Below are 21,489 nucleotides of genomic sequence, written 5' to 3' on the forward strand. Positions count from 1 at the left end.
TTGGGTCTCATAAAAAACATCTCTAAAAGGATTATGATAATGATGATGATGATGATGATGATGATGATGATGATGATGATGATGAATTCCTTTCATGCCAGAGGAAGACAAAGAAAGACTGTCATTCAAATTCCTTGAGCCTGAAATGAATGCAATACCTTGCAATACCTTGCAATACCTCCATTAGCCTTAACACAGTCTATTAAAAGCTACTTTGCTTGGAGCATCTTGCTGGGAGAGAAGCACTCCTTCATGCACTTGAAAATGCTCCTTGGATCATGACCAACAGTATGTACCAAAGATGCAGACAAAACCCAATTGAAAACAGGGGAAGGGTCGACTGTGTGATATTTCTATTCTTTACCTATAACCTTTTGGACGGTTCATTTAAAGGATGTCATTCATGCTAAGGAACAAGTGCCAAATACTGCGGCTGATGCATTTATCTAGAAACAAATGGCTTGAGCTGGTTAAGTATTGTGGCATTCGTAAGTGGCACTCTGAAAAGGTTTGCTTCCCACTTGGAACTTGACACTAATAGCATTTCTGAGTACTTCACAGAGGTAAATCCAGAACTCAGGTCTCTGGAGTGAGTTGTCCAAAAAAAGGAGAAAATATTAGTCTGGCTGAGGGAACTGGATATGTTTAGTTTGCAGAAGAGATGCTGGAGTGGTGATAGGATTGCCATCTTTTAATATTGAAGGGATGTCATGTAGAAGACGAAGCAAGCTTGTCATGTAGAAGACGAAGCAAGAGACTAGGAGTAGTAGATTCCAATTGCAAGAAAGGAGAGTTCACCATGAGTGCGTCTACACTCATTGCACTTGGACACCCCTTGAACTGCCATGGCTCCATCCTACACAATATTGGGATTTGTAGTTTGGTGAGGCACCAGCACTCTTGGGCAAAGAAATGTTATGTGAGTCTTGCAAATGTGTGATGCTTGAGGAAATCTGCTTTTTAACTTGTAGGAGCCAGTGTGGTGTAGTGGTTTGAATGTTGGACTATGACTCTGGAGACCAGGGTTCGGTTCCCAGCTTGGCCATGAAACCCACTGGGACACCTTGACCTAGTCACACTCTCTCAGCCTCTTCAGGGGAAGGCAATGGCAAACCTCTTCTGAAGAAACCTTGCCAAGAAAACCCCACAAAACCCTTAAGGATGCCATAAGTCAGAAACGGCTTGAAGGCATGCAACAACTACAAATCATTTTTCAATCAGTTTTATAGTATTTTAATGTGGCATTTTTAAATGGGTCTTAAACATTTTGCAAAGGTGTTTAATTTGTTAAGGGAGCAGATGAAAAAATAAAATAAATGGTTCTATTTTCATGATCAAATGCAATTCTGCATTCAAAGGGATCTTGTAGCACCTTTGACACAAACTGAAAGAAAGGAGTTGCTAGCATGAGCTTTCCTAGACTAGAGCCTACTTCCTCAGATGGAGTAAGCGCAAGCCTAGGAAAGCTCCTGCTACCAACTTCTTTCTTTCATTTCATCTCGATGGTGCTACAAGATCTCTTTGCAGACTCTGGCCTGTTACAGATTGCCAAAATAAAGCTGCTTCAGGTCTCTTTGGAGGTATGCTGTTTAAATGATGCATGCATCCTAAGAATCCGGAAGCTGCACCAAAGCTGCCCTCCAGTGCTTAGGAATGGAGTGTGGCTTTGGTGCGACCTCCGGACTCTTAGGACCCATGCATTATTTAAATAGCATATCTCCAAAGAGACCCGAAGCAGCTTTATTTTGGCAGTCTGTAACAGGCATCATTTTCCAGACTAAGACAGCTATACCTTTAAATGCAGTTGTGGTGAGAATGGGGTTCATGTGGCAATGAGGATAGTCACAACTTCGACTGGGTTTCCTCCAAGGCATGGACACCTCCGTGGATAAATCTAGGCCTTTTCCTGCTTGGATGTCCCCCCATCATGGAAGATCAGCAATCCCTCATTGCAGCCTTGTCCTTTTCTTTCCTTGGAAGCAGCAATGGTGTCAGTCCTATGGCAAGCCTTTGATAGGAAGGGAAAGGTGGTCTCCATCTACCATGGGCATCTCTGCCCTATTTGAAATTGCATACACCTTTCCAGGTGGTTGGCATTAATCCACACTCCTTACCCTCCGGAGGTATTTCATTTTAGCCTGCGACAATGCCATGTAGGACTGAAAGAGCCTTTTGCAAGCCCAGAAGGGATCTAGTGAGTGAAAGGAAAGGCAAAGCCTGGCTGGTATTTAATGGCAGCATTTTTTATTATTTAAGTGCCGACAGTGTATAAATGTCAGGCCCTGCCTCTGGTTCAATCTAATAAAAGGGGCTTTGATTCAAATGGCTTATCTTAAGAAGGGAAGTTTCATAACCTTGGTCAACAATTTGTGTAGAAAGACATAGGCGGGTGGTAAAGTGAAGAGAACAGCAGAAAAGCCGTGATCGGTGACGGCTAGAAAAAGAAATGGCAGGGTAAACTATGGAGTTTATCACACTGGGGCTGGTTTTGGCATTAAAGAGAGATTAAAGCACATGGAAAGCACCCCACAAATGAAGCAGAAACGGTGAGAAATTGCACGAATGATTATCACACGCAATTGCGCAAATAAAGTGATATCGGGAATGCATCGTCGCTGAAATCTTGAAAGTAAAAAGGTGCGCGTTTATGCTTCTTTGTGACTACTTTAATGGTGGGTTTCGTGTGACGCCGTGTGAAATAATAATTACGCAATTTTCCTGGGATATTCATAGGATAAACTCCCAATCTCCTTTGTGTGATAAACTCTTATGTTAGGAAAACCAGCGTGGTGCAGTGGTTTTGGTGTTTGCCACGGACACTGGGAAACCAGGGTTCGAATCCTTGCTCATCCCATAGGCAACTTTCCTTCTGTCCAGGCAATAGATGGAATATATGCGGCATATTTGCGTTTTGGTCTTCCCAAGGTTTAAGGATGGATATGCATATCTATAACACTGCAATGTCATCAAGAATGTTCAGGCATTTATTTTGAGTTCTCCTGCATGGCAAGAGAGAGGCTGCAAAAGAAGTGCATGGAATTTGAAAAAGAGAATATGGAAGTGATGTCTCCATATCTGTCGGCTCCCGCCTTCCACTCCAAAAGAGCACTGGACAGGGTCCTTTCATTTTGCGTGTTTGATGCTCAGAATGCAAACTGCGGCCCATCAGCCTTGAAAAGTGAAGGGCACTCATGTGGATGTTTGACTGCTTATCTCTGCACCTAAAGAGAGACAGGCCTGGAGTGCACTTTCCCCATACTTTCTGCTGGTTTTAAGTAGGCAGGAGGAGAAAAATACTCCATTTTGTCCACTTGTACAATATGTGGTGTGCGTTTGTGTATGTCCAAATGCCAAAAAAAGAGAATAGATTGCACTTCAAGATTGGCACTTGTCAATACACCATAATTAACACAACAAGGCTTGTTTTTCTGGGAGGTCTCTGATATCTCCCTTTTCTTTCTTTCTTTCTTTCTTTCTTTCTTTCTTCGATGCTGCCATTTCAGGGGTAGGACTTTGGGAGGAGAATCTGCTCCAGTTTCTTTCTTATCATGTCATTTCAAATGGTTTCTGACTTATGGAGACCCCAAGGTGTGTACCTCTCATGGGGTTTACTTGGCAAGATTTGTTCAGAGGGGTTTTTCCATTGCCATCTTCTGAGTGAGAGAGTGTACCTTATCCAAGGCCACCCAGTGGCTTAACAACTAGGATTTGAACCCTTGTCTAGTTCAACATTCAAATCCACAACATTGTAAATACGCTTTATAACCCAAGGTTTTAATATCACTCTGTACTGCATCTGAAGAAGTGAAAAGGCATGCACAAATAAAAATTAGTTTGTCTTGAAGGTGATGCCATGTTCCTATTTTTAACTCCCTTTGGCTGGCTATTTCTTTGAAGATATCTAGTGGTATATATTTAAAAAGGAGGGGGAACAGGCATGGCAGAAGCAAGAAAAGGAATCCTGCGCTTTGTAAGTCAGCCCTTGTCCTCAATGCAACATAAAAGGACTTTGCAATTGGTTCAAGTAAGAAAGAGAATTGGGCCAGGTAAATAAAAGCAATGCATAGGTTTATAAATAAAAGCAACACATAGGTTTATAAATGAAAGCATAAACACAGAAGCTCAGGAAGCCATTTCTCTGCTTTGATGCAGCTTCTCAGAAAAATTAAAGACAGGAGACTTGACCAGTATTTCTTTGTGCAAAGAGTTAAGACTTGGGGCTTTTTTCCTTTGCAGAGGGATAGGAAGATGGATGGTCTCAACTGCAGCCAGAATGCAGTCTCTTAAATTTACAAATAGAGTCGGGATGTCCATCATGCATTCACTTTTTGTGGTCCCACAGTAGCTGGGTTTCGGCGCTGCCCTTTCTTTGCAAGAAGTCTATTAGTCTGAATGTGCATTTGCAAGAGAAAGCAGTCAGTGGAACCTGGAAAAAGATGAATCCAATAGGTCAGACCAAAGGGTTACAATACAGCTATTATTTCACAGATATTAGGCAACATTTAGTGCCTTTAATGATACCAGATCCACAGTTCACTAACAGAGCAGATGCTGTGCATGCTGAAAATTGTAGACTTACCAGATCTACAATTTACAGGAGGGTTGCTATTGTCTTCCCTTGAGGCTGAGAGCGTGTGACTTGCCCAAGGTCATCCAGTGGGATTCATTATTATTATTATTATTATTATTATTATTAATATTTTCTCTCTTCCAATATAGGGACTCAGGGTGGCAAGTTGGGAATCGTACCCTGGTCTCCTGAGTCATAGGGTCAATGGAAAATCTCCTCTGACCAAATCTTGGCCCCATGACAGGTTTGCAGTCCTATTCCTAGGTCTCCGATTTTGACACCGAAACCACAGGGCCTCAGTTAATCCTGACCTGGAAACCTTATTGCCAACAGGATTCTAGCCAAGGTGGCCTCCATGACATTCAGAGACAGGGTCTGTCCAATTATCCAAGCCCACCCCAAACTCATCTTCCTAGGCAGCCTCTGCAGGGTTTGTAGGGTCAGAACGGCCCCTTTTTTGCATGCCTCTTTGCATCCAAGGGCAACGGGATTGGTGCTGTTTCGCTCAGCATGCCAAACAACTCTGCCCTCCCTTTCCCCCCGATTCCCACCCCCTTGTGCACTGAATCATCCGAGCGAACATTTAATTAATTTGTGACACTTTGACAGTTTGCAAGGAGACGTTAGTAGTTCTGTCAAGCAGCATTGATAATACTGTCAGGCAGGCCCTCGGGGAGTTATCAGCTATTAAACTTATTTGCCACAGATTTGCAAAGTGTACCATACAGCTTGTTCTCTGAAAAAACCAACACACAGGAGCACATGGCTCTCCCCCCCAAATCAAATATGCAGAAGATGCATTTTCTGAGCAGGAAATTTGCACAGAAAACATGGGGGGTTGCACCAAAAAGTGTTAATTTTCTGCAGAGTAGTCTTCAGAAAAGTTTAGGATTGGAACACGGGGAGAGTATCATGCAAGCATTTATTTATTATTTATTATGTTTATTTTCTCCCAGAAAGAGGAGGAAATGCCAGCCTTTATTCATCCTTGGGAGGACAAAATAGTGGACAATTCACCTCCTTAGTAAAGAGGAAAAGAGAACACATTGAAACTTCCTAAATGACTGAAGTTCAGAAAATGCTGAGCCACAGTAATCTCATGCCTCTGATAAATGGGTCTTTTGTATGAAGCTAATTGATTTTGGGCCAATGAATGAGCCAAAATGGTCTTGTCTTACCACTGATTCCCAACCTCTAGCCTTCCAGATATTTTGGACTTTGACTCCCAGAGTCCCAGACCATTCATGGCTGAAGCTTCTGGGAACTGAAGTCCAAAACACACAGTTTGGGAATCACCAGAAAGCAAATGGGGCATTAAACAATTTGACTCATGGACCATCTGTTGGAGACATGTCTTCAGAGGGTGATGGAGCCTCCTTCTTTGGAGGTTTTTAAACAGAGGCTGGATGGCCATTTGTCCCATGAAGGGCTTGGATTGTGTGTTCTTACATATGGGATGAATGGGATTGGACTGGATTGCCTTTGGGGCCTCTTCCAACTCTAGGATGCTAGGATTCTCTGATTTTAAGTTCAGATGTGATGAACTGTTACAAAAGTGTTCTCAACCTTCCTAATTCCGCAACCCTTTAATACAGTTCCTCATGTTGTGATGACCCCCAACCATAAAATTATTTTTGTCTCAGTTCCTAAGACCATTGGAAATATATGTTTTCTGATGGTCTTAGGCGACTCCTGTGAAAGATTCGAACCCCAAAGGGGTTGCGATCCAGAGGTTGAGAACCGTTGTCCTACAAGGTCCGAAAGCAGATTCTGTGCTGGAGGAGAGTGTGTTGCCTCCATCCTTGTTGTGTGCCTCCAAGTTGTTCTCGACTTATGGCAACTCTAAGGCAAACCTATCATGGGGTTTTCTTGGCAAGATTTCTTCAGAGGAGGTTTGGCATGGCATCCTCCTGAGGCTGAGAGAGTGTGATGTCCCAAACCTAGTAGGTTTCATGGCTGAGGCAGGAATTGAATGTTGGTCTCCAGAGTCACAGGCCAACACTCAAACCATGGTGCTACATTGGCTCTCACCTCCATCCTTAGGGCTGATTGTATTGCACTATGGAAGGCATCACTTCCAGATCTACCACCTTCCTTCAAGGACTTTTTATGGGGCAGTTGCTGAAGATGCTGCTTCTTTAATGTATGCACCGCCAGCCTTTGATGGCTGGTGGCTACAGGCTATGCAACATCCCATTTTCCCCATCTGTTCAGTTGGGAACTGAAGCCATCATAAGCAGATGAGCACTTTAAGGACAGAGGGGGGGGGGGGGGGAACCAATACTTTGCAGGCAGGAGAGAGGAAAGAGTCTGGCAAGGAGCGTGTAAATAAAGATGCTCAGGGTTGCTTTTGGAGAATTGATATTGTTTGAAATATGAGCACAGTGCTCCAGATGCTCACCTGCAGAACCTCAGCATTATTAAAACTTTACACTAGGCACATAATGGATGCCAGTTCTGATATCTCTCTGTGTGTTTGGAAAACAAGATTCTTGTGTGGCATCAATAACCTGGTTGGACTCAAAAAGCAATTTGCTGTCATGAAGCCCTGGAGAATGGAGTAGAGCGGAATAAAAGGAATACAGTTGGCCCTCCACGTTTGCAGCTTTGACTGTTGCAGATTTGCTTATTTGTGAATTATTTGGTTAATGTGTCCTCTTTAGGAATCTCTAGGTCCTCCAGCAGAACTCTTCCAGACGTTGACCCTAGAATTGCACTGGTGAATCTAGAAGTACCTAGAGAAAACACTTCTTTAGGCATTTGAAGGTCCTCCAGCATGATTCTATGGTCAGCCTCTGGTAGATGTTGACCAAAGAGTTGTGCTGGAGGACCTAGAGATCCCTAGGGAAATGTTCTCTTAGATGAAAACAGTGGTTTTTTATTTGCAATTTTTTCACTTTCATGGGGGTCCATTGCCCCTAACCCCAGCAAATCTGAGGGTCAGTTGTACCTCTCTTTGAAAACATAAGCTTTGTTGTTGTTGTGTGCATTCAACCATTTCCCTCTTACACTGACCCCAAGGCAAACCTATTGCATTTACTTGCAAGATTTGTTAAGAGGAGGTTTGCCCTCTGTGGCTGAGAGTGTGTGACTTGACCAAGATCCCCCATTGGGTTTCCGTGGCCAAGTCAGGATTCAAACTTTGGTCTGTAGAAGGATAGTCCAATGTTCAAACCACTACTCATACGGGTTCTCTATCTTTATGCAAAGCCTTTTCCATCTTGGGTCCAGGTAATCGAGATGACTACGTTTCTCTCATATGATTCTGCCCTGAAACCTTCAGAGGGTAGGACTAGGTCTAATGGTTTTAGGTTACAGGAGGGTAGATATTGGTTGGACATCAGAAGGAACCTCTTGACAGTAAGAGCCATTTGGCAATGGAACCAATTGAATGGAATTGCCTAGAAAGGGTCTCTTTCTCTGGATGTCTTCAAAAAAAGGCTGGACATCTATTTGCTGGGGATGCTTTAGCTGGAGATCCTATACTGATCATTTATTTTGCCGTTTTGAGAGATACCTCTGAGGAAAACAGGTTTGTTGTTGCTGTTGTGTGCCTTCAAGTTATTTCTGACTTATAGCAACCCTAAGGCGAAGCTGTCATGGGGGTTTCTTGGCAAGATTTGTTCAGAGGAGGTTTGCTATTGCCTTCCTCTGAGGCTGAGAGAGTGTCACTTGCCCAACGTCACCCAATGAATCCCATGTTCAAGCTGGGATCCAAACCCTGGTCTCTAGAGTCAGATGTCATGCTTTCTGAGGATAATTTTATGATTCTGGAGCAAGGTGGAGGCATTTTCATTAGTTTCCATGCATTTGGCTGCTTTCTGCAGGGTTTTGCAACAAAAATGGCCCAAAAACATACTGAATATATATATTGGTGGGCTGGCAAGAGCTTCAAGCGCTGGATACAGCCCAGAGGCCAGACGATGCCCACCTCCGGTGCCTGCTTCATAATGCAACGGAGCATCACAAGCCAATGGTATGGGGAGCCAAGCCATTATTGAGTACTGAGACCACCCACAGCAAGGAGAACTCAATTCATCTAATCTCTAAAGGCAAAGTTTGAAATAAAGAGGTCAGCATCCCGTCTGCTCTGAAAAGAGGAAGAAAATCTGCCTGCCGAACATTCAAAGGGAGCCGGTTCTAAAGAGCTGGCATATGGAAGGCATTTCTAAGGCTCACCAGATGAGGCTGGTATGATAATATGTAAAGGTATAATATCATCATAGAATTAGGATGTTACCATAGAATTAGTAATGGAGGGCTTTGTCTCTTTGTAGTCCACAAAATGTGCCTGTTTTTGCCAGTGATGTTCATCTGCTCTCTGTGTGGATGTTCTCTTTGAAAAGAACTCCCCTGGAAGCGTCTATATTTAAAATACATATTTACATGCATATGTTTAGAACTGCCGGTCTTGAAATCCAATGGGCAGCTCAGTTCCAGCCATTTCCAGAAGTAGCCTTGTTAGCCATGGATGGATGGGAACAATTCAGCCCTCCAGAGGTTGTTGGACTTCAAGTCCCAGCATTCTTCACCATTGACTATGCAGGCTAGAGTTGATGGATGTTGTGGCCCAATGATATCTGGAGAGCTGTGTGATTCGCAGCCCTTGCTACTGGCAGTCCTGACTACAGCACACTCCTTTAACTCAGTTATTGCAAAGGCTTGTGTAATGCCCATTAACTCAATGGGTCTACTCTATCTGGGACTAATAGCTGACTTCAGGCCTTTGTGAAACCCAATGCCTGCCCTGAGTCCAGAGCTGGAAGCCACCAGGGACTGTAGCCCCATGCTAGCTGGGGGATTCTGGGAGGTGTAGTATACCAAAAAGCACAAAGATCATACTCTGGTATAAAGCCCACAAGACTGCTATGCACTCTCTCTTTCTCTCTCTCCTGTCTCCATTGAATCGAGACTGACATGCCTCCCTATTAAGCAAAACTAGCTACAAAGAATGCTTAGAAGTTTCCCCCACGCTCAACATCCTCATTAGAAGTGGCTTCAACCCTGTCTGTGTTGGTGTTAAGTCATTCGGTCGAGTTATTAAAAAAATATATGAATAAATAATAGATCACAACGCCCAACTGGCTCCTTGAAACCTCCTTTTTATCAAGGCCGCCCTTGACCTCTACTTATATTAATAAATGGCTTTGCTTTTCACATCTGGTTTAAACTCCAAGCGCATCTCTTTCTCTCCAGCTCTTAGTATGCTCCCATCCAAACCTAGCTTTTGCAAAGACAGAGGCCAACTTCCCAGGGAACCTCCGCAGAGGAAAACAACATCATAAGTCGGAAATGATTTGAAAGCATGCAACAACAACAGAGGAGTCACTAAAATATGGACTTTGCACTTCTTGCTAGTGTTGAACATTCCTGGGTCTGGTATTCCAAAAAGGATCGTTGAAATGGGACAGGTCCAGTGGCTGCCTTGGGAAGCCACCATGCGTGGAGGTATTGTTGCTGGTAACCAGATCAAGGTGTAAGTTCTGCAAGGCAACAAGATAATATCACACTCACAATCTCTGCCCAGTGCCAGAAAGTGTATCAGACTACATAAGCAGGCAAAGGGGGGAAGGTATAGCAGAAGTTCATGTTCACGTCAGCCAGCTGAGTCACTCATTCAAAATTCACAGGGCCAAAGAGGACACAACCTCTTGTCCGCAGTCTTGCCTGGCCTTTGTGACATGAGTTCAGCATGGCTGGCTGGAGACAGACATGTAGAGAGCAGCTGCTCTCAGACCCAGCACTATTGATAGCAAGACACAAAGGGCAAAGAGCGGGCAGGATATGGAAGTCTATTCACAGGAAGCCGACGTGCCGGGAGTTTTAATAGATACAGTCCGTCCGTCATAATTCATTACAGACCCAAAATTTACACATGTACTCAAGAGATACAAGAGATGAAAGGGTTTGTGAGCCTCACTCTAAATGTCCTTTTCTACAGAGAGGGTTCTGTGTATCAGGGTATGTTGATGGTATAAAGGGCTTCACCCAATCCTCATTTTGGCCCAGGATGTTGCTGAGCATGGCGTCTCCATGATGATAATAACCAAGCCAGTGAGTGAGATCAGATATTGACTTAGAATTAGTTATAGGCCAGAATCCCATTGAAAAGGTTACACAAGTATCAAAACCATCGCAGGAACGTTTGTGTTTTCTCAGAGGTTGTGCAACCAATTGCTCTGCAACCACACACACGGCCCTCTCTTGCTTTTGATATGGTGACTCAGGGGCTGATCAAATGTCATGTAACAAGTGAACTCGAAGCTGTGTGCTCATAACACAATCAGTTGTGCAGTTGTGGTATTCTGTGGAGTAACTGCACCGGTGGATACATTTGCTATATAAGATCATGGCCATATTCTTCTCTCCCCAGCTCTGATTTCCTCCCACCTCCCTTTGTTCTTGCTTTATTTGCAGTGTTTTGTCCTTATTTCATCACAGAAATACTTGTCAATAGCGACAGTCGCAGACTGCGTAATGGAGTTAATCAGTCAGTTTTGTGTCTGGTATTCCCAAAGCTGTCATTCCTAAACACACTTAAGCTGTGTCGAAAAGAGACACGGTTGGCACAACTTGTCTTTAAAACATTCCCAAGCACAAATCAAATCATTCTGGGGAGAGAGAAAAATACCTTATTCATTAAAGGAAACAAGCATCTCATCCATTGTGAAGCGCTTGGCATTTTTCTTGACGCCAGTCCGAAATGGAGGGTGGTCTCTTGCTTTTCCATTGCAACACAGTTTGCATTATTGCATTTTAGACAGTCCTTATATTAAATTACATTTAGACCCCTGTAAGTGCTGCAAGGCACTGGAAGTTAGTACAATAGAAATCTCAAGCAAATAAATAAGACTTGCATATTGCCTTAGATGTTAAACTAGCAAAGATATGGCAGAGATTTTTGCTTTGGCAGCACTCAAACAAAATCTTGGCCCATGGTGTCCAGAATGGCAAACAATGGCTGGCATCCTGCTGGTAATGTTTGCTGACAAAGGTCATTGTGCGATTCATTACATTCTTGTGCAACAACAAACACACACACTCACATTCACAATGAATCTGTTGATGTTGGTGTGCTCCCCAAAGCCAAATAATGACCAGGGGAAGGCAAAGGTTCAAAAGCAACCTCCATCTGCATTTCTGCTGCTCAAAGCACTAAGCCTTCCTTGGAGTTCTGGAGAATTAGGTTGTCTCTGTGTTTCCAATTTTAGAAACACTGATACAATTTTAGAATTGTACATGAACACACACATACACACCTTCCCTTGCCCCCAGTTGGTTTGGGGGCCATGCACAAGCATCAAGAAGTCAATTGCAAAAGCGAGGATGGAAATGGGGTGGAAAAGAGGTGCAGAAAGAGTGCAGAAATAATCCGTTTTGACACTACTTGTAACTGCCTTGCTTTAACGCTATGGCATTCTGGGAACTGTCGTTGGCTCAATGCTATGGAGAATTCCCAAAAACCCATAGCACTGAGACAGGACAGTTAAAGTCCAGATTATTTCTGCAGTGCAGATGCACAGGAATACTATGTTCCTCCAAACCCATGCTAACACATTGCCTGGGATTTAATGTCTGGCTGAACTAGAAAGTTGTAGAAGTGTAGCATGACATCGACAATTTTATTTTCCACCACTTTCCTAACAGTCCCTAGTGTGAAATTTGCCATTTTAAAATCCCACACTCGGCTGCGCACTGAGCCAGAGTCAGGATGAGAGTAACTCCTTTCTTCCCAAGTTTCTCAAAATCCTACATCTGAAGCCAGAGCACTGCAAATCTCAAGCCGCTTGCCATTACATGCTGCTGCGTTTCAAAAAAAGTTGCTTTTCGCTCTATGTTTTCTGATTACGCAAAGCCTTTGACAATAAGTACCATGGCAATATCCAGTTAGCACAAACCTTTGCTAAATCGCTTTGTTTGCTGAAGGGTTCTAATCAGCGTTTAATCTCCTCGAAAGCAGAGCTAGATAAAGCCATCATCAAACCGAGATGGCAAAATAATAATAACAACAATGCAGTTATGGAAACTTTAGAAACTGGGGGAGAAGGAAGAGAGATTTGGCAACATTGTTCAAGCATTGCTGAAATGGATCTCTAGAGGAAATTGATAAATGGCCCTTCACAGTTTGGAACTGTTGGCACCCGTTTTATATCTCAATGAAACAGCAGACTCTCATGACTTGAAGTGGATCATCTACCACTCCAAATTTCCAAAGTGGCTTCAGCCCAGTTTTTTTTAAGCAATATGTGTCTCTTGTTTCTTTTTAGCAGTTGTTCTTGGTCCTATACATCACAGCTACTACTTTTTCAAGACCATACTGTATTTTAAGATTTCCAAGCCCTGTGCCATTCCCAGCTCCACGGTTAGGCAGATCGCATGCTGTTTTCTGATGAAGAGTTGCTTTGATTTGGGAGGCAAGGAGAAGGAGTCACTGGCAAAATCTGTTGTGGGTTTTTTTCCTTCAGCAGCAAGGAATAAACAGCTAGTCACCGGGGAAAATTGGTTAGTGGGCCTGCTTCCCAAAGCTGCAAGCTATTTTGTGCGTCTGTGAAATATCTGTTGTTGCTTTTTAATGTACCACTTAACTGTGTGAGATTTGGGGTTTTTTTTCTCCCTATTCGGTCTGCAGCTGGAAGGAAATGCCACAAGAAGCAGCGCATAATTTGCCAAAAGGCCAGTTTGGAAGGCGGAAGAGAAAAGGGTTAAGTGGGAAAGGCAGCACTTGAGCTAGAAACCAATCTCTCCAACAAGACCTTTTTATAAAATTCACTGGGCATGCTATTAGAAGCAAAGGACTATAGGCTTGCATCTTTCTCGCTTGTGCTGATATTTCTCTGGCAAACCTTCTTGTTCTTGTTCCGTGAAACTGAGGTTGTACCTGCACTGTAGAAATAATGCAGCTTGACCCCCCCTTTAACTGCCATGGATCAATGCTATGGAATTCTGGGATTTTGTGAGATATTTAGACTTCTCTGTCGGAGAGCTCTGGTGCCCCACCAAACCACAAAGCCCAGAATAATTACATAGCCCTGAATCATGGCAGTTAAAGTGGTGCCAAACTGTATTATTTATGCAATGCAGATGCAGCCTGATGCTCAGTTCCCAAGAAAAAAATACAGTGGGTCCTTGGTATCCATTGGATTTGGATCCAGAAACCCCCATGGATAATAAAATCCCTTGATGCTCGAGTCCCATTAAATACAATGGCACAGTAAAATGGTGTCCCTTATATAAAATGACAAAGTCCATGAATGCTCAAGTCCCATTAAATACAACGGCATAGTATTTATTCCAACTCTCTAGGTAGGTCAAACACAACTCCCACCATTCGCAGGCAGGATGCCTGATGGTCAGAGATCATGGAAACTGCAATCACAAATATTATTCTTAGGATTATTTCAGTCGGTAAAGGCTGCACTATTCTAGGAGAGCTCCATGGGGTGCTTCTCCCAATGACAAGGTCCTCAAATGGGCCATCACCATCATCTGCTCCATCTGGCAGAAGATGGAGGAGATCAGAAGAGTCATTTTGGTTTGCTTTTCCCCAGAGCAGCCTCTGCATTGTGCAAAGAGATGGAAGAGAGGAGATGTCTGAACTGCTGCTAAGAGACTTGCTACTCACAAGCATCTCAGCAGGATTCAGAAACAGCAGCCGTTTTGCCTGGCTGGCTTTGTTCCCTTGCTCATTTAAACAAGGCTGCAACACCTAAACTTATGTATTTGCAAAAAAAATGGGCCCATAAGTGGGGAAAGAAAGGGAACCAGTGAGGGTGACTGGGGACACACCAGCATATATTAACTTCTCTCAGAAGAAACTTATCTGAGTGTCATCTCCAACCTTGAAGTGGATCTTTTCACCAGCTGAATTTAATGTTTTGTGTATGTGTGTGTGATGGTGCTGGTGTGTGAGGGGAGGGAGGGATAAGGGGATATTTCAAGACCAAAAAAAAAACCATATCTATTCTTTTGAGTTTCCTTGCAAAGAGTCAAATGTGCACGCCAAGGCACATTGAAACCCTTCAGCATTTGTCTAGTTGTTGGTTCATCACCTCTCAGCCCACCAGCGCTCCTTGGGCTATGTACAGAAAATAAAAATACACCACACACACACACACACACATGTGCGTGCACATATGCGCACAGTGGTCCCTCCACATTTTCTGAGGTTAGGGGTGAAGGAACCCCGTGACTATGGAAAAACTGTAAATAAAAATTCTTTTTACCTAAGAGAATACTTCTCTAGGAATCTCCAGGTCCTCCAGTGCAACTCCATAGCCAGCATCTGCCAGAAGATGTGGACAAATTTGGAGGGCCAAGTGTGTGTGTGCGTGTGCGTGTGTGCGTGTGTGTGCATGTGTGTATTGCATTTGCATCTCGGATTGCCACTCACTTTGCCTTCTCCTTTTGTGACAAGGCAGGTCCCAAACCTGGAGGGCTCTTCTTCATGGATTTCCCAAATATCTCCTGGTATGATGATGGCAGCTACGAGAACCGAAGCCTCAACGGGTCCAGCCCAGAACCAAAGCCTCCCCACCAGTACAACTACTACGCCATGCTCCTCACCCTCCTCATTTTTGTCATCGTCTTTGGCAACGTCCTGGTTTGCATGGCAGTCTCCAGAGAGAAGGCCCTTCAGACAACGACCAACTACTTGATTGTGAGCCTGGCGGTGGCCGACCTCCTCGTAGCAACTCTGGTGATGCCTTGGGTGGTCTATTTGGAGGTAGGCATGAGAGTCTCTGCCAGTAGTTCCAGTGCATGGCATATCTTCTTGCTAGATAGGAGGTGAATACATATATATATATATATAAGCAGACTAACATGGCTACATCTTTGGTGAGATACTTCAGAAATCACAAAAATAGGGCCCAGGAGCCACATACAGTGCATGGACTGCACTTTGCCCATCCCTTGCTCTTCGTAGAGAGGAGGTAAATCAAACTACATTGGGACATGTTAGGTGACCCTAACTATCCATTTCCTTCACTGCTGCCCCTTATAGACATATAGTCCTTTATTTGGCATAATTTCAGTCCACTTCCAACAGACTCATCTCGCTGTCTTTAATCGTATTCCGCAGCTGTTTGCAAAAGAGCTGTTTGTGCATTTCCCACCCGACTCATGCGTCACGTGTCGCTGGTTGGTCTGCTAATCCCTTCTGAAATCACCCGTCTCCTTCCATAAAGGCACCGGTGCTGAGAGAGCTTGGTCTAGCTTCCAAGGCCAAGACCGCTGGCAGGGAGAGGCGGCTGACATCTTGTCGAATGTGCGGTCAAGTCAAGCATTGTTTGTTTCCAAATCCTCCCAGGCTGACAGGATCAATGCTGATCTCTCTGGACACATCTAGAATTTTTGCATTCAGATGACGTTAGGATATAGCCAAAGGCACTGAGAAAGGAACATCTGGAAATGTGATGGAAGGTGGAATTTGCGCAGTGGGGATTTGCTGTTCCTGTCTACACTGAACCCATCTTGTTATGTACATTGGATCGATTAAAAGGCATGCTGAGTTTTAAATAAACAAACATCTGTCCCATCCAAAGGCACACATATACGCACTGTCGAGATCATTGGAAATGTCATACATCTATGTGTTGGCTTGTTGTGAGTGATTATATACACACACACAAACACATATATCGGGCTATTTAGCAAATAAAGGCCATATTTTTAAGCATCCTGACTCTGAAATGTCTCCTTTTCCTTTGAAAAGCACTACATGCAACTATGGTCCAAAACACACTGCAGAAATAATCCAGTTTGAGACTGCTTTAGCTGTCCTGGCTCAATGCTAAGGAATACTAGGAACTGTAGTTTTATGAGACATTTAGCCTGCTCTCTCACAAGAAACTACAGTTTCCAGAATTCACTTCCACTGAGCCAGGGCAGTTAAAGTGGCCTCAAACTGGATTATTTCTGCAGTGTGTTTTGGACCTATGTGGATGTAGTGTTGCTTAGTGTACAATATAAGACTTTCATGGCCAGAATCCATAGTTTTTTGTGGGAGTTTTGGGTTATGTAGCCAATGTGCATTGTGTTTTATGTGATTATTCTGCTTTCTATTTTAATTAGGTTTTGAGGTTTTTATTTCTGTTATTCCTTTAGGCCTCCTGGCTGAAAAGGTCACTTCAGTTCTTAACCCTTCTTGCCCATGATCTTTGATTTTCCATCCCTTGACCCTGGCACCGTTTCACTTCCTCCCTCCTCTTTCCAGGTGGTTGGCGAATGGCAATTCAGTCGCATCCACTGTGACATCTTTGTAACTCTGGATGTCATGATGTGCACCGCGAGCATCCTCAACCTTTGCGCCATCAGCATTGACAGGTAAAGAATCTGTCCTTCCTTTCTGGCCAAATCCCAAAAAGGCACCCGGAGAGTCTAGAGACATGAAACAAAATGTCATTCCTCCTTTCCATCTTGAGCCTGAATTTCTTCTGACTCCTTCCCAGTTTTGCTTGCTTCTCAACTCCACAGGTGAGTGCCAAAGTTGCAATACTGACGTACCCCTTGTATGTGTGTGTCCCATTGCAACAGGTACACCGCCGTGGCAATGCCGATGCTTTATAACACTCGCTACAGCTCCAAGCGTAGAGTCACCGTCATGATTGCGGTGGTGTGGGTCCTCTCTTTTGCCATCTCCTGCCCCTTACTTTTTGGGCTCAACAACACAGGTAAGCATCACAGTCAAATACATTGGCAGATGATTCATTCAGGGCTGGGTTAAAGACCATGGGGGCTGCAAATGGTACCAGTACACTTTCCCTGTAATGGGTGTTGTACAATCTTCTGCTCATTGTTAATACCAAAATACTGTACTATGCAGAAGGTAAACATACGCACAGAGAGAGCAGAGAAGAAACAAACATACATTTCTTGCATGCATTTTAAATTAAAAAAAAACAACAGCTCTGCATGCATCTCCTTGGTAAGGATGATGCCATGGTAGGGAGCGATAAGAAGACATTGACCCAAAATAAGATTTCTGCCCCTCAATGAAATTTTTCTTCAGTCTCCAAATTCTAGCATTACAGTAAAAAAACAAACAAAAAAAAAAACTTTCATTGAGATTTCAACTTTGCACCAATATTATGGCCAGGTTCCTCGGCTGAAGGGGGTTTGGGACTGGTCTTTGGCTTTTTTCCTTGTCCCACCTCTTTCCCATTACCTTTCATTACTTTTCTGCTGGCAGATCTTAGTTAACCAAATCCAAGCCATTCTGCCACCAGATTAGGAGATCATTGAAATCTCTGAAATCAGATGACAGAAGAAGAAGGCAATTTCTGGCAGCGTAAGAGGCTTGTGCCTCATCCTACCTTTCTGCAGGTGGAGCATTATGAATGAGGACTCCACTGTAAACCTGGATCCAACCCATTCCCTTTCATAGTAGCTTGGGAGGCTGCAGGTCTGGAAGACGGATGAGGTGGAAAGCCAACTAACCAGCCTCAGATATTAGCATCATTCAAGCAGGACAGCTTTTGCACCTACACCAGTAAGACTGTGTATGGATGGATGTATAAGATACATCAAATTCAATAGCTAGAATCCTGTTGGTGACATACACCACCATACACCGGTGTTGCAGAAGGGTCACATCCCAGCATAACTCTTCTGTGGCTGTTGTTCAAGCGCTTGGACTTTTCAGTGCATTGTGTAAAGGGCGTCCTCTAGGTCTATTGGACTGGAGGCCTGTCAACTGTTGCACAAGAAGAATATGTGTACATGCAACTTGTGCAATCAGTTGTTCAGTGGTGCAGTTCAGTATACGGATAGATGGGTGCACTAATAGTACGTCTATAGAATTGTATGCCGTGAAATCCCTCTGTTGGATCTTCTCCAGTTGGCTTTGCTCCTGAACATGGAATCATCCCTTGCGACAATCTCATATTTGAGAAGTTAAAGTCTTTCATGGACAGCATCCATAGTTTTTTGTGGGTTTTCAGGGCTATGTGGCCATGTTCTAGAAGAGTTTATTCCTGACATTTCACCAGCATCTATGAAGATGCCAGCCACAGATGCTGGCGAAATGTCAGGAATAAACTCTTCTAGAACATGGCCACATAGCCTGAAACCCCCCCAAAAAACTAATCTCATCTTTCCTTTCACTTGGGTGAGAAGGCTAGAGCTGGAGACTCTCCACCAAAACAATACCTTCTGTGATAACACACACATGTATCCACACACACACTGGCAGTAGCTCCTAATGGCTGGGACAACGCCCCTGCAATCTCTTGTGTCTTCCAGAGAAGAATGAGTGTATCATTGCCAATCCTGCCTTTGTTGTGTATTCCTCTATCGTCTCCTTCTACGTTCCCTTCATTGTCACCCTGCTGGTGTACGTGCAGATATACATAGTGCTGCGGAAACGCAGGAAGCGGGTCAACACCAAACGCGTCGCCACCCACGTGGGCCCGGACTCTGACACTCAGGCCCCGCTGAAGGTAACCGGACCCCAAGCACCTCCCATCCAACTCTGCCGCCACCATTCCCCAATCTCCATCCTTTCCCTCCCGGATCCTATTTTATCCCTTGCTTTGCCCATCTTCCCATTTTCCTTCCCAAATCCATGTTGTTTTGTGTGAGTGAACCCAAGATGGCTGCTTGATCTACTGACCCTTCTAGATCTTCTTGATGATGTTTCCTCAGGACAGAACCTAGGGCAGAAATAATCTCCTGGACTACAACTCACAATAAACTTGCCTCTCACCCAGCATGGCTAGGTTCCATATCTTGGGAGTTGTAGACCAACCAAGTTATTTTTCTCTCTGTGTGTGTCTAAGGTTGCATTCATGCTTGGCTGCAGGCATTGAGAAACATGGCCCCTGAATGAGTGTGATGCTTCTTTCATTCATGGTTAACCATCTGAATTATCTTTAGGGTTGAGCTAGTTATTAACTCATGCATACACAACATAGATCTGGGTAGAAGAGGGTTAAGAAAGCAGCAAGGGAAGGAGATTAAAGGGGCACATTAAAAAGAAAAAGGTCTATATTGAGGCTGGGACCTTGTTGGCGCACTACACCAGTGTGACTCCGCCAGAGCAGATAGTGATGGCTGAAGAAAAAGGCCATGGATATGATGGCCATGTAAAAGGTCAGACATTGGAGAGGCTACTTGGAACTAACACAAATCTTTGCCAATGTGGTGTGGCCCTGAAAAAAAAAACAGCCACTAGCAATTCACCAGAAACAGTCCAGTGAAAGAGAATACAGTACTTGTAGGTGTTTCTCCCCCTGCTTTTAGTCAGGTTAGGGGACAGACTTTGCCAAATTGAATGATGGCCCTTGCAGCTCTCTGCCCAGCGCCCTCCCTCCTGGCGATCCAATCCCTCTTGCTTTGGGGTGGCTGTCCTCTGACATAACCCATGTGTCCCTCCTTGCCTCCCTCCCCCTGCCTTCCCCCATCCTCAGGACAAATGCACTCATCCAGAAGACGTCAGGCTCTGCACGCTCATCCTGAAGACCAATGGTAGCTTCCCGCTTCATAAACGGAAAGTGGTGAGTGTTCCTGCCAGGGATGGCCAGCCTCAGCAGATGCCAGGCTTGTAGGATCAACCCACTGTCTTTTCACTTGGAGATTTGGGGGCCACAAACCAGGGCCAAAGCCAGAGTTCCAAGGATGACCCCCCATTAGGTCATAAAGAGCAGTTCCTGGTGAGGTCGGTGAGCATGATGCACAAAGCATCAACTGCCATTGCAGGGGGTACACCATTCAAATGTCACCAAGTCTAGCAAATGAGAAAAATATATAGGCAAAGGTTTTTCAAAGTGGTGCTCTCATTTGGGGATTCTTCCTCCCTTTCTGAAGAGCAGAGATGAGGGGCAAAGCCCTGCAATTTGGGATACCTAAACCCAGCTCCTAGACCAGGCAACAGGTCCAGTTCCACTTTGGCGCCATTCACAGCCCCTCAGAACACTCCTCCCTTCCTGCCATAAATGGCCTCAGTTGTACACACACACAAATATACATGACTGTCTGGAAAAAAATGGTTTCTTACACACAACCCCACAATTTTCTGGCAAAAAACCAACAAACATATTTCCCCAAACACTTCAGAATGAGCCAATACCAAGTGAACGGTGTACAAAATCCTCACCATTGCATTGTGGTTATTCCTGACTATATGTTTCCCATGTGTTGGAAAATCCGTCTTTTGGCCAGGAGACAAATGATAGCAAATATTCTTTCTGTCCCTAATACATATCTTGGGGGTATCTCTGATCCTTGCGTAGGAGGCGGTGAACCAGATGGAAGAAATGGAAATGGCCACCAGCACCAGTCCCCCGGAGAAGAGCAAACACAAGCCATCTGTGCCAAGCAACAATGAGCTGGCTGTGCCAGTCCCTTCCCACTTGTGTGCCAACAACACCACTCTGAGGTCTCCAGCGGACAGCCCACTGAAAGTCGAGAAGAATGGGCATACTACAGACAACCCCAAAACCGCCAAGATCTTTGAGATCCAGTCAATGCCCAACGGCAAGACGAGGACGTCCCTCAAGACCATGAGTAGGAGGAAGTTTTCGCAGCAGAAGGAAAAGAAAGCCACTCAGATGCTTGCCATTGTGCTTGGTAAGAAGCTGGTTTAGCCTCCTCTCATGGTCTACAGCAGTGATTCCCAAACTTTGGTGTTCCAGATGTTTTGGACTTCAACTCCCAGCATTCCTTCCTGTTGGCCAAATCAGCTTAAGCTTCTGGGAGTTGAAGTCCAAAACACCTGGAAGACCAACATTTGACCTACAGAGATCCCCTAGCAGTCCAAGAACAAACTTCCCTTGAGTCTGGCCAACAGCCGAAATCCAATTGCTAGTCCCAGTTAGAGATGTCCTAATGAATCAACAGCTACATGACAAGTCAAAATGTATTTAAACCCCAATTTATTCAGCAGGTCTCTTACAGGTGAGTTCAGGTCTATATTGTTATTG

General features: G+C 44.3%; 1 protein-coding gene across 4 annotated transcripts in view; it reads left to right on the forward strand.

The window, feature by feature from the left end:
• The window catches only part of LOC149306920 (dopamine receptor D2.S-like), a 40,532-nt gene that overhangs the window by 16,502 nt on the left and 2,541 nt on the right, over positions 1-21,489 (forward strand). For 2 of the 4 annotated variants that reach the window (XM_089537662.1, XM_089537660.1), the window contains exons 2-7: positions 14,989-15,293; positions 16,785-16,894; positions 17,105-17,241; positions 18,812-19,008; positions 19,978-20,064; positions 20,800-21,136. In XM_089537662.1, the coding sequence (XP_089393788.1) occupies positions 15,015-15,293; positions 16,785-16,894; positions 17,105-17,241; positions 18,812-19,008; positions 19,978-20,064; positions 20,800-21,136 (1,147 nt within the window). In that variant the 5' untranslated portion in view covers positions 14,989-15,014. Of the gene's footprint in view, positions 1-14,984; positions 15,294-16,784; positions 16,895-17,104; positions 17,242-18,811; positions 19,009-19,977; positions 20,065-20,799; positions 21,137-21,489 lie in introns of all 4 variants that reach the window. The other 2 variants (XM_089537661.1, XM_089537663.1) reach the window with 2 other exon arrangements.

The sequence above is a fragment of the Sceloporus occidentalis genome, unplaced genomic scaffold (genome assembly GCF_023333645.1).
Source record: "Sceloporus occidentalis isolate IW3139 unplaced genomic scaffold, rSceOcc1.0.p SCAF_9, whole genome shotgun sequence".
Classification (NCBI taxonomy): Eukaryota; Metazoa; Chordata; class Lepidosauria; order Squamata; family Phrynosomatidae; genus Sceloporus; species Sceloporus occidentalis.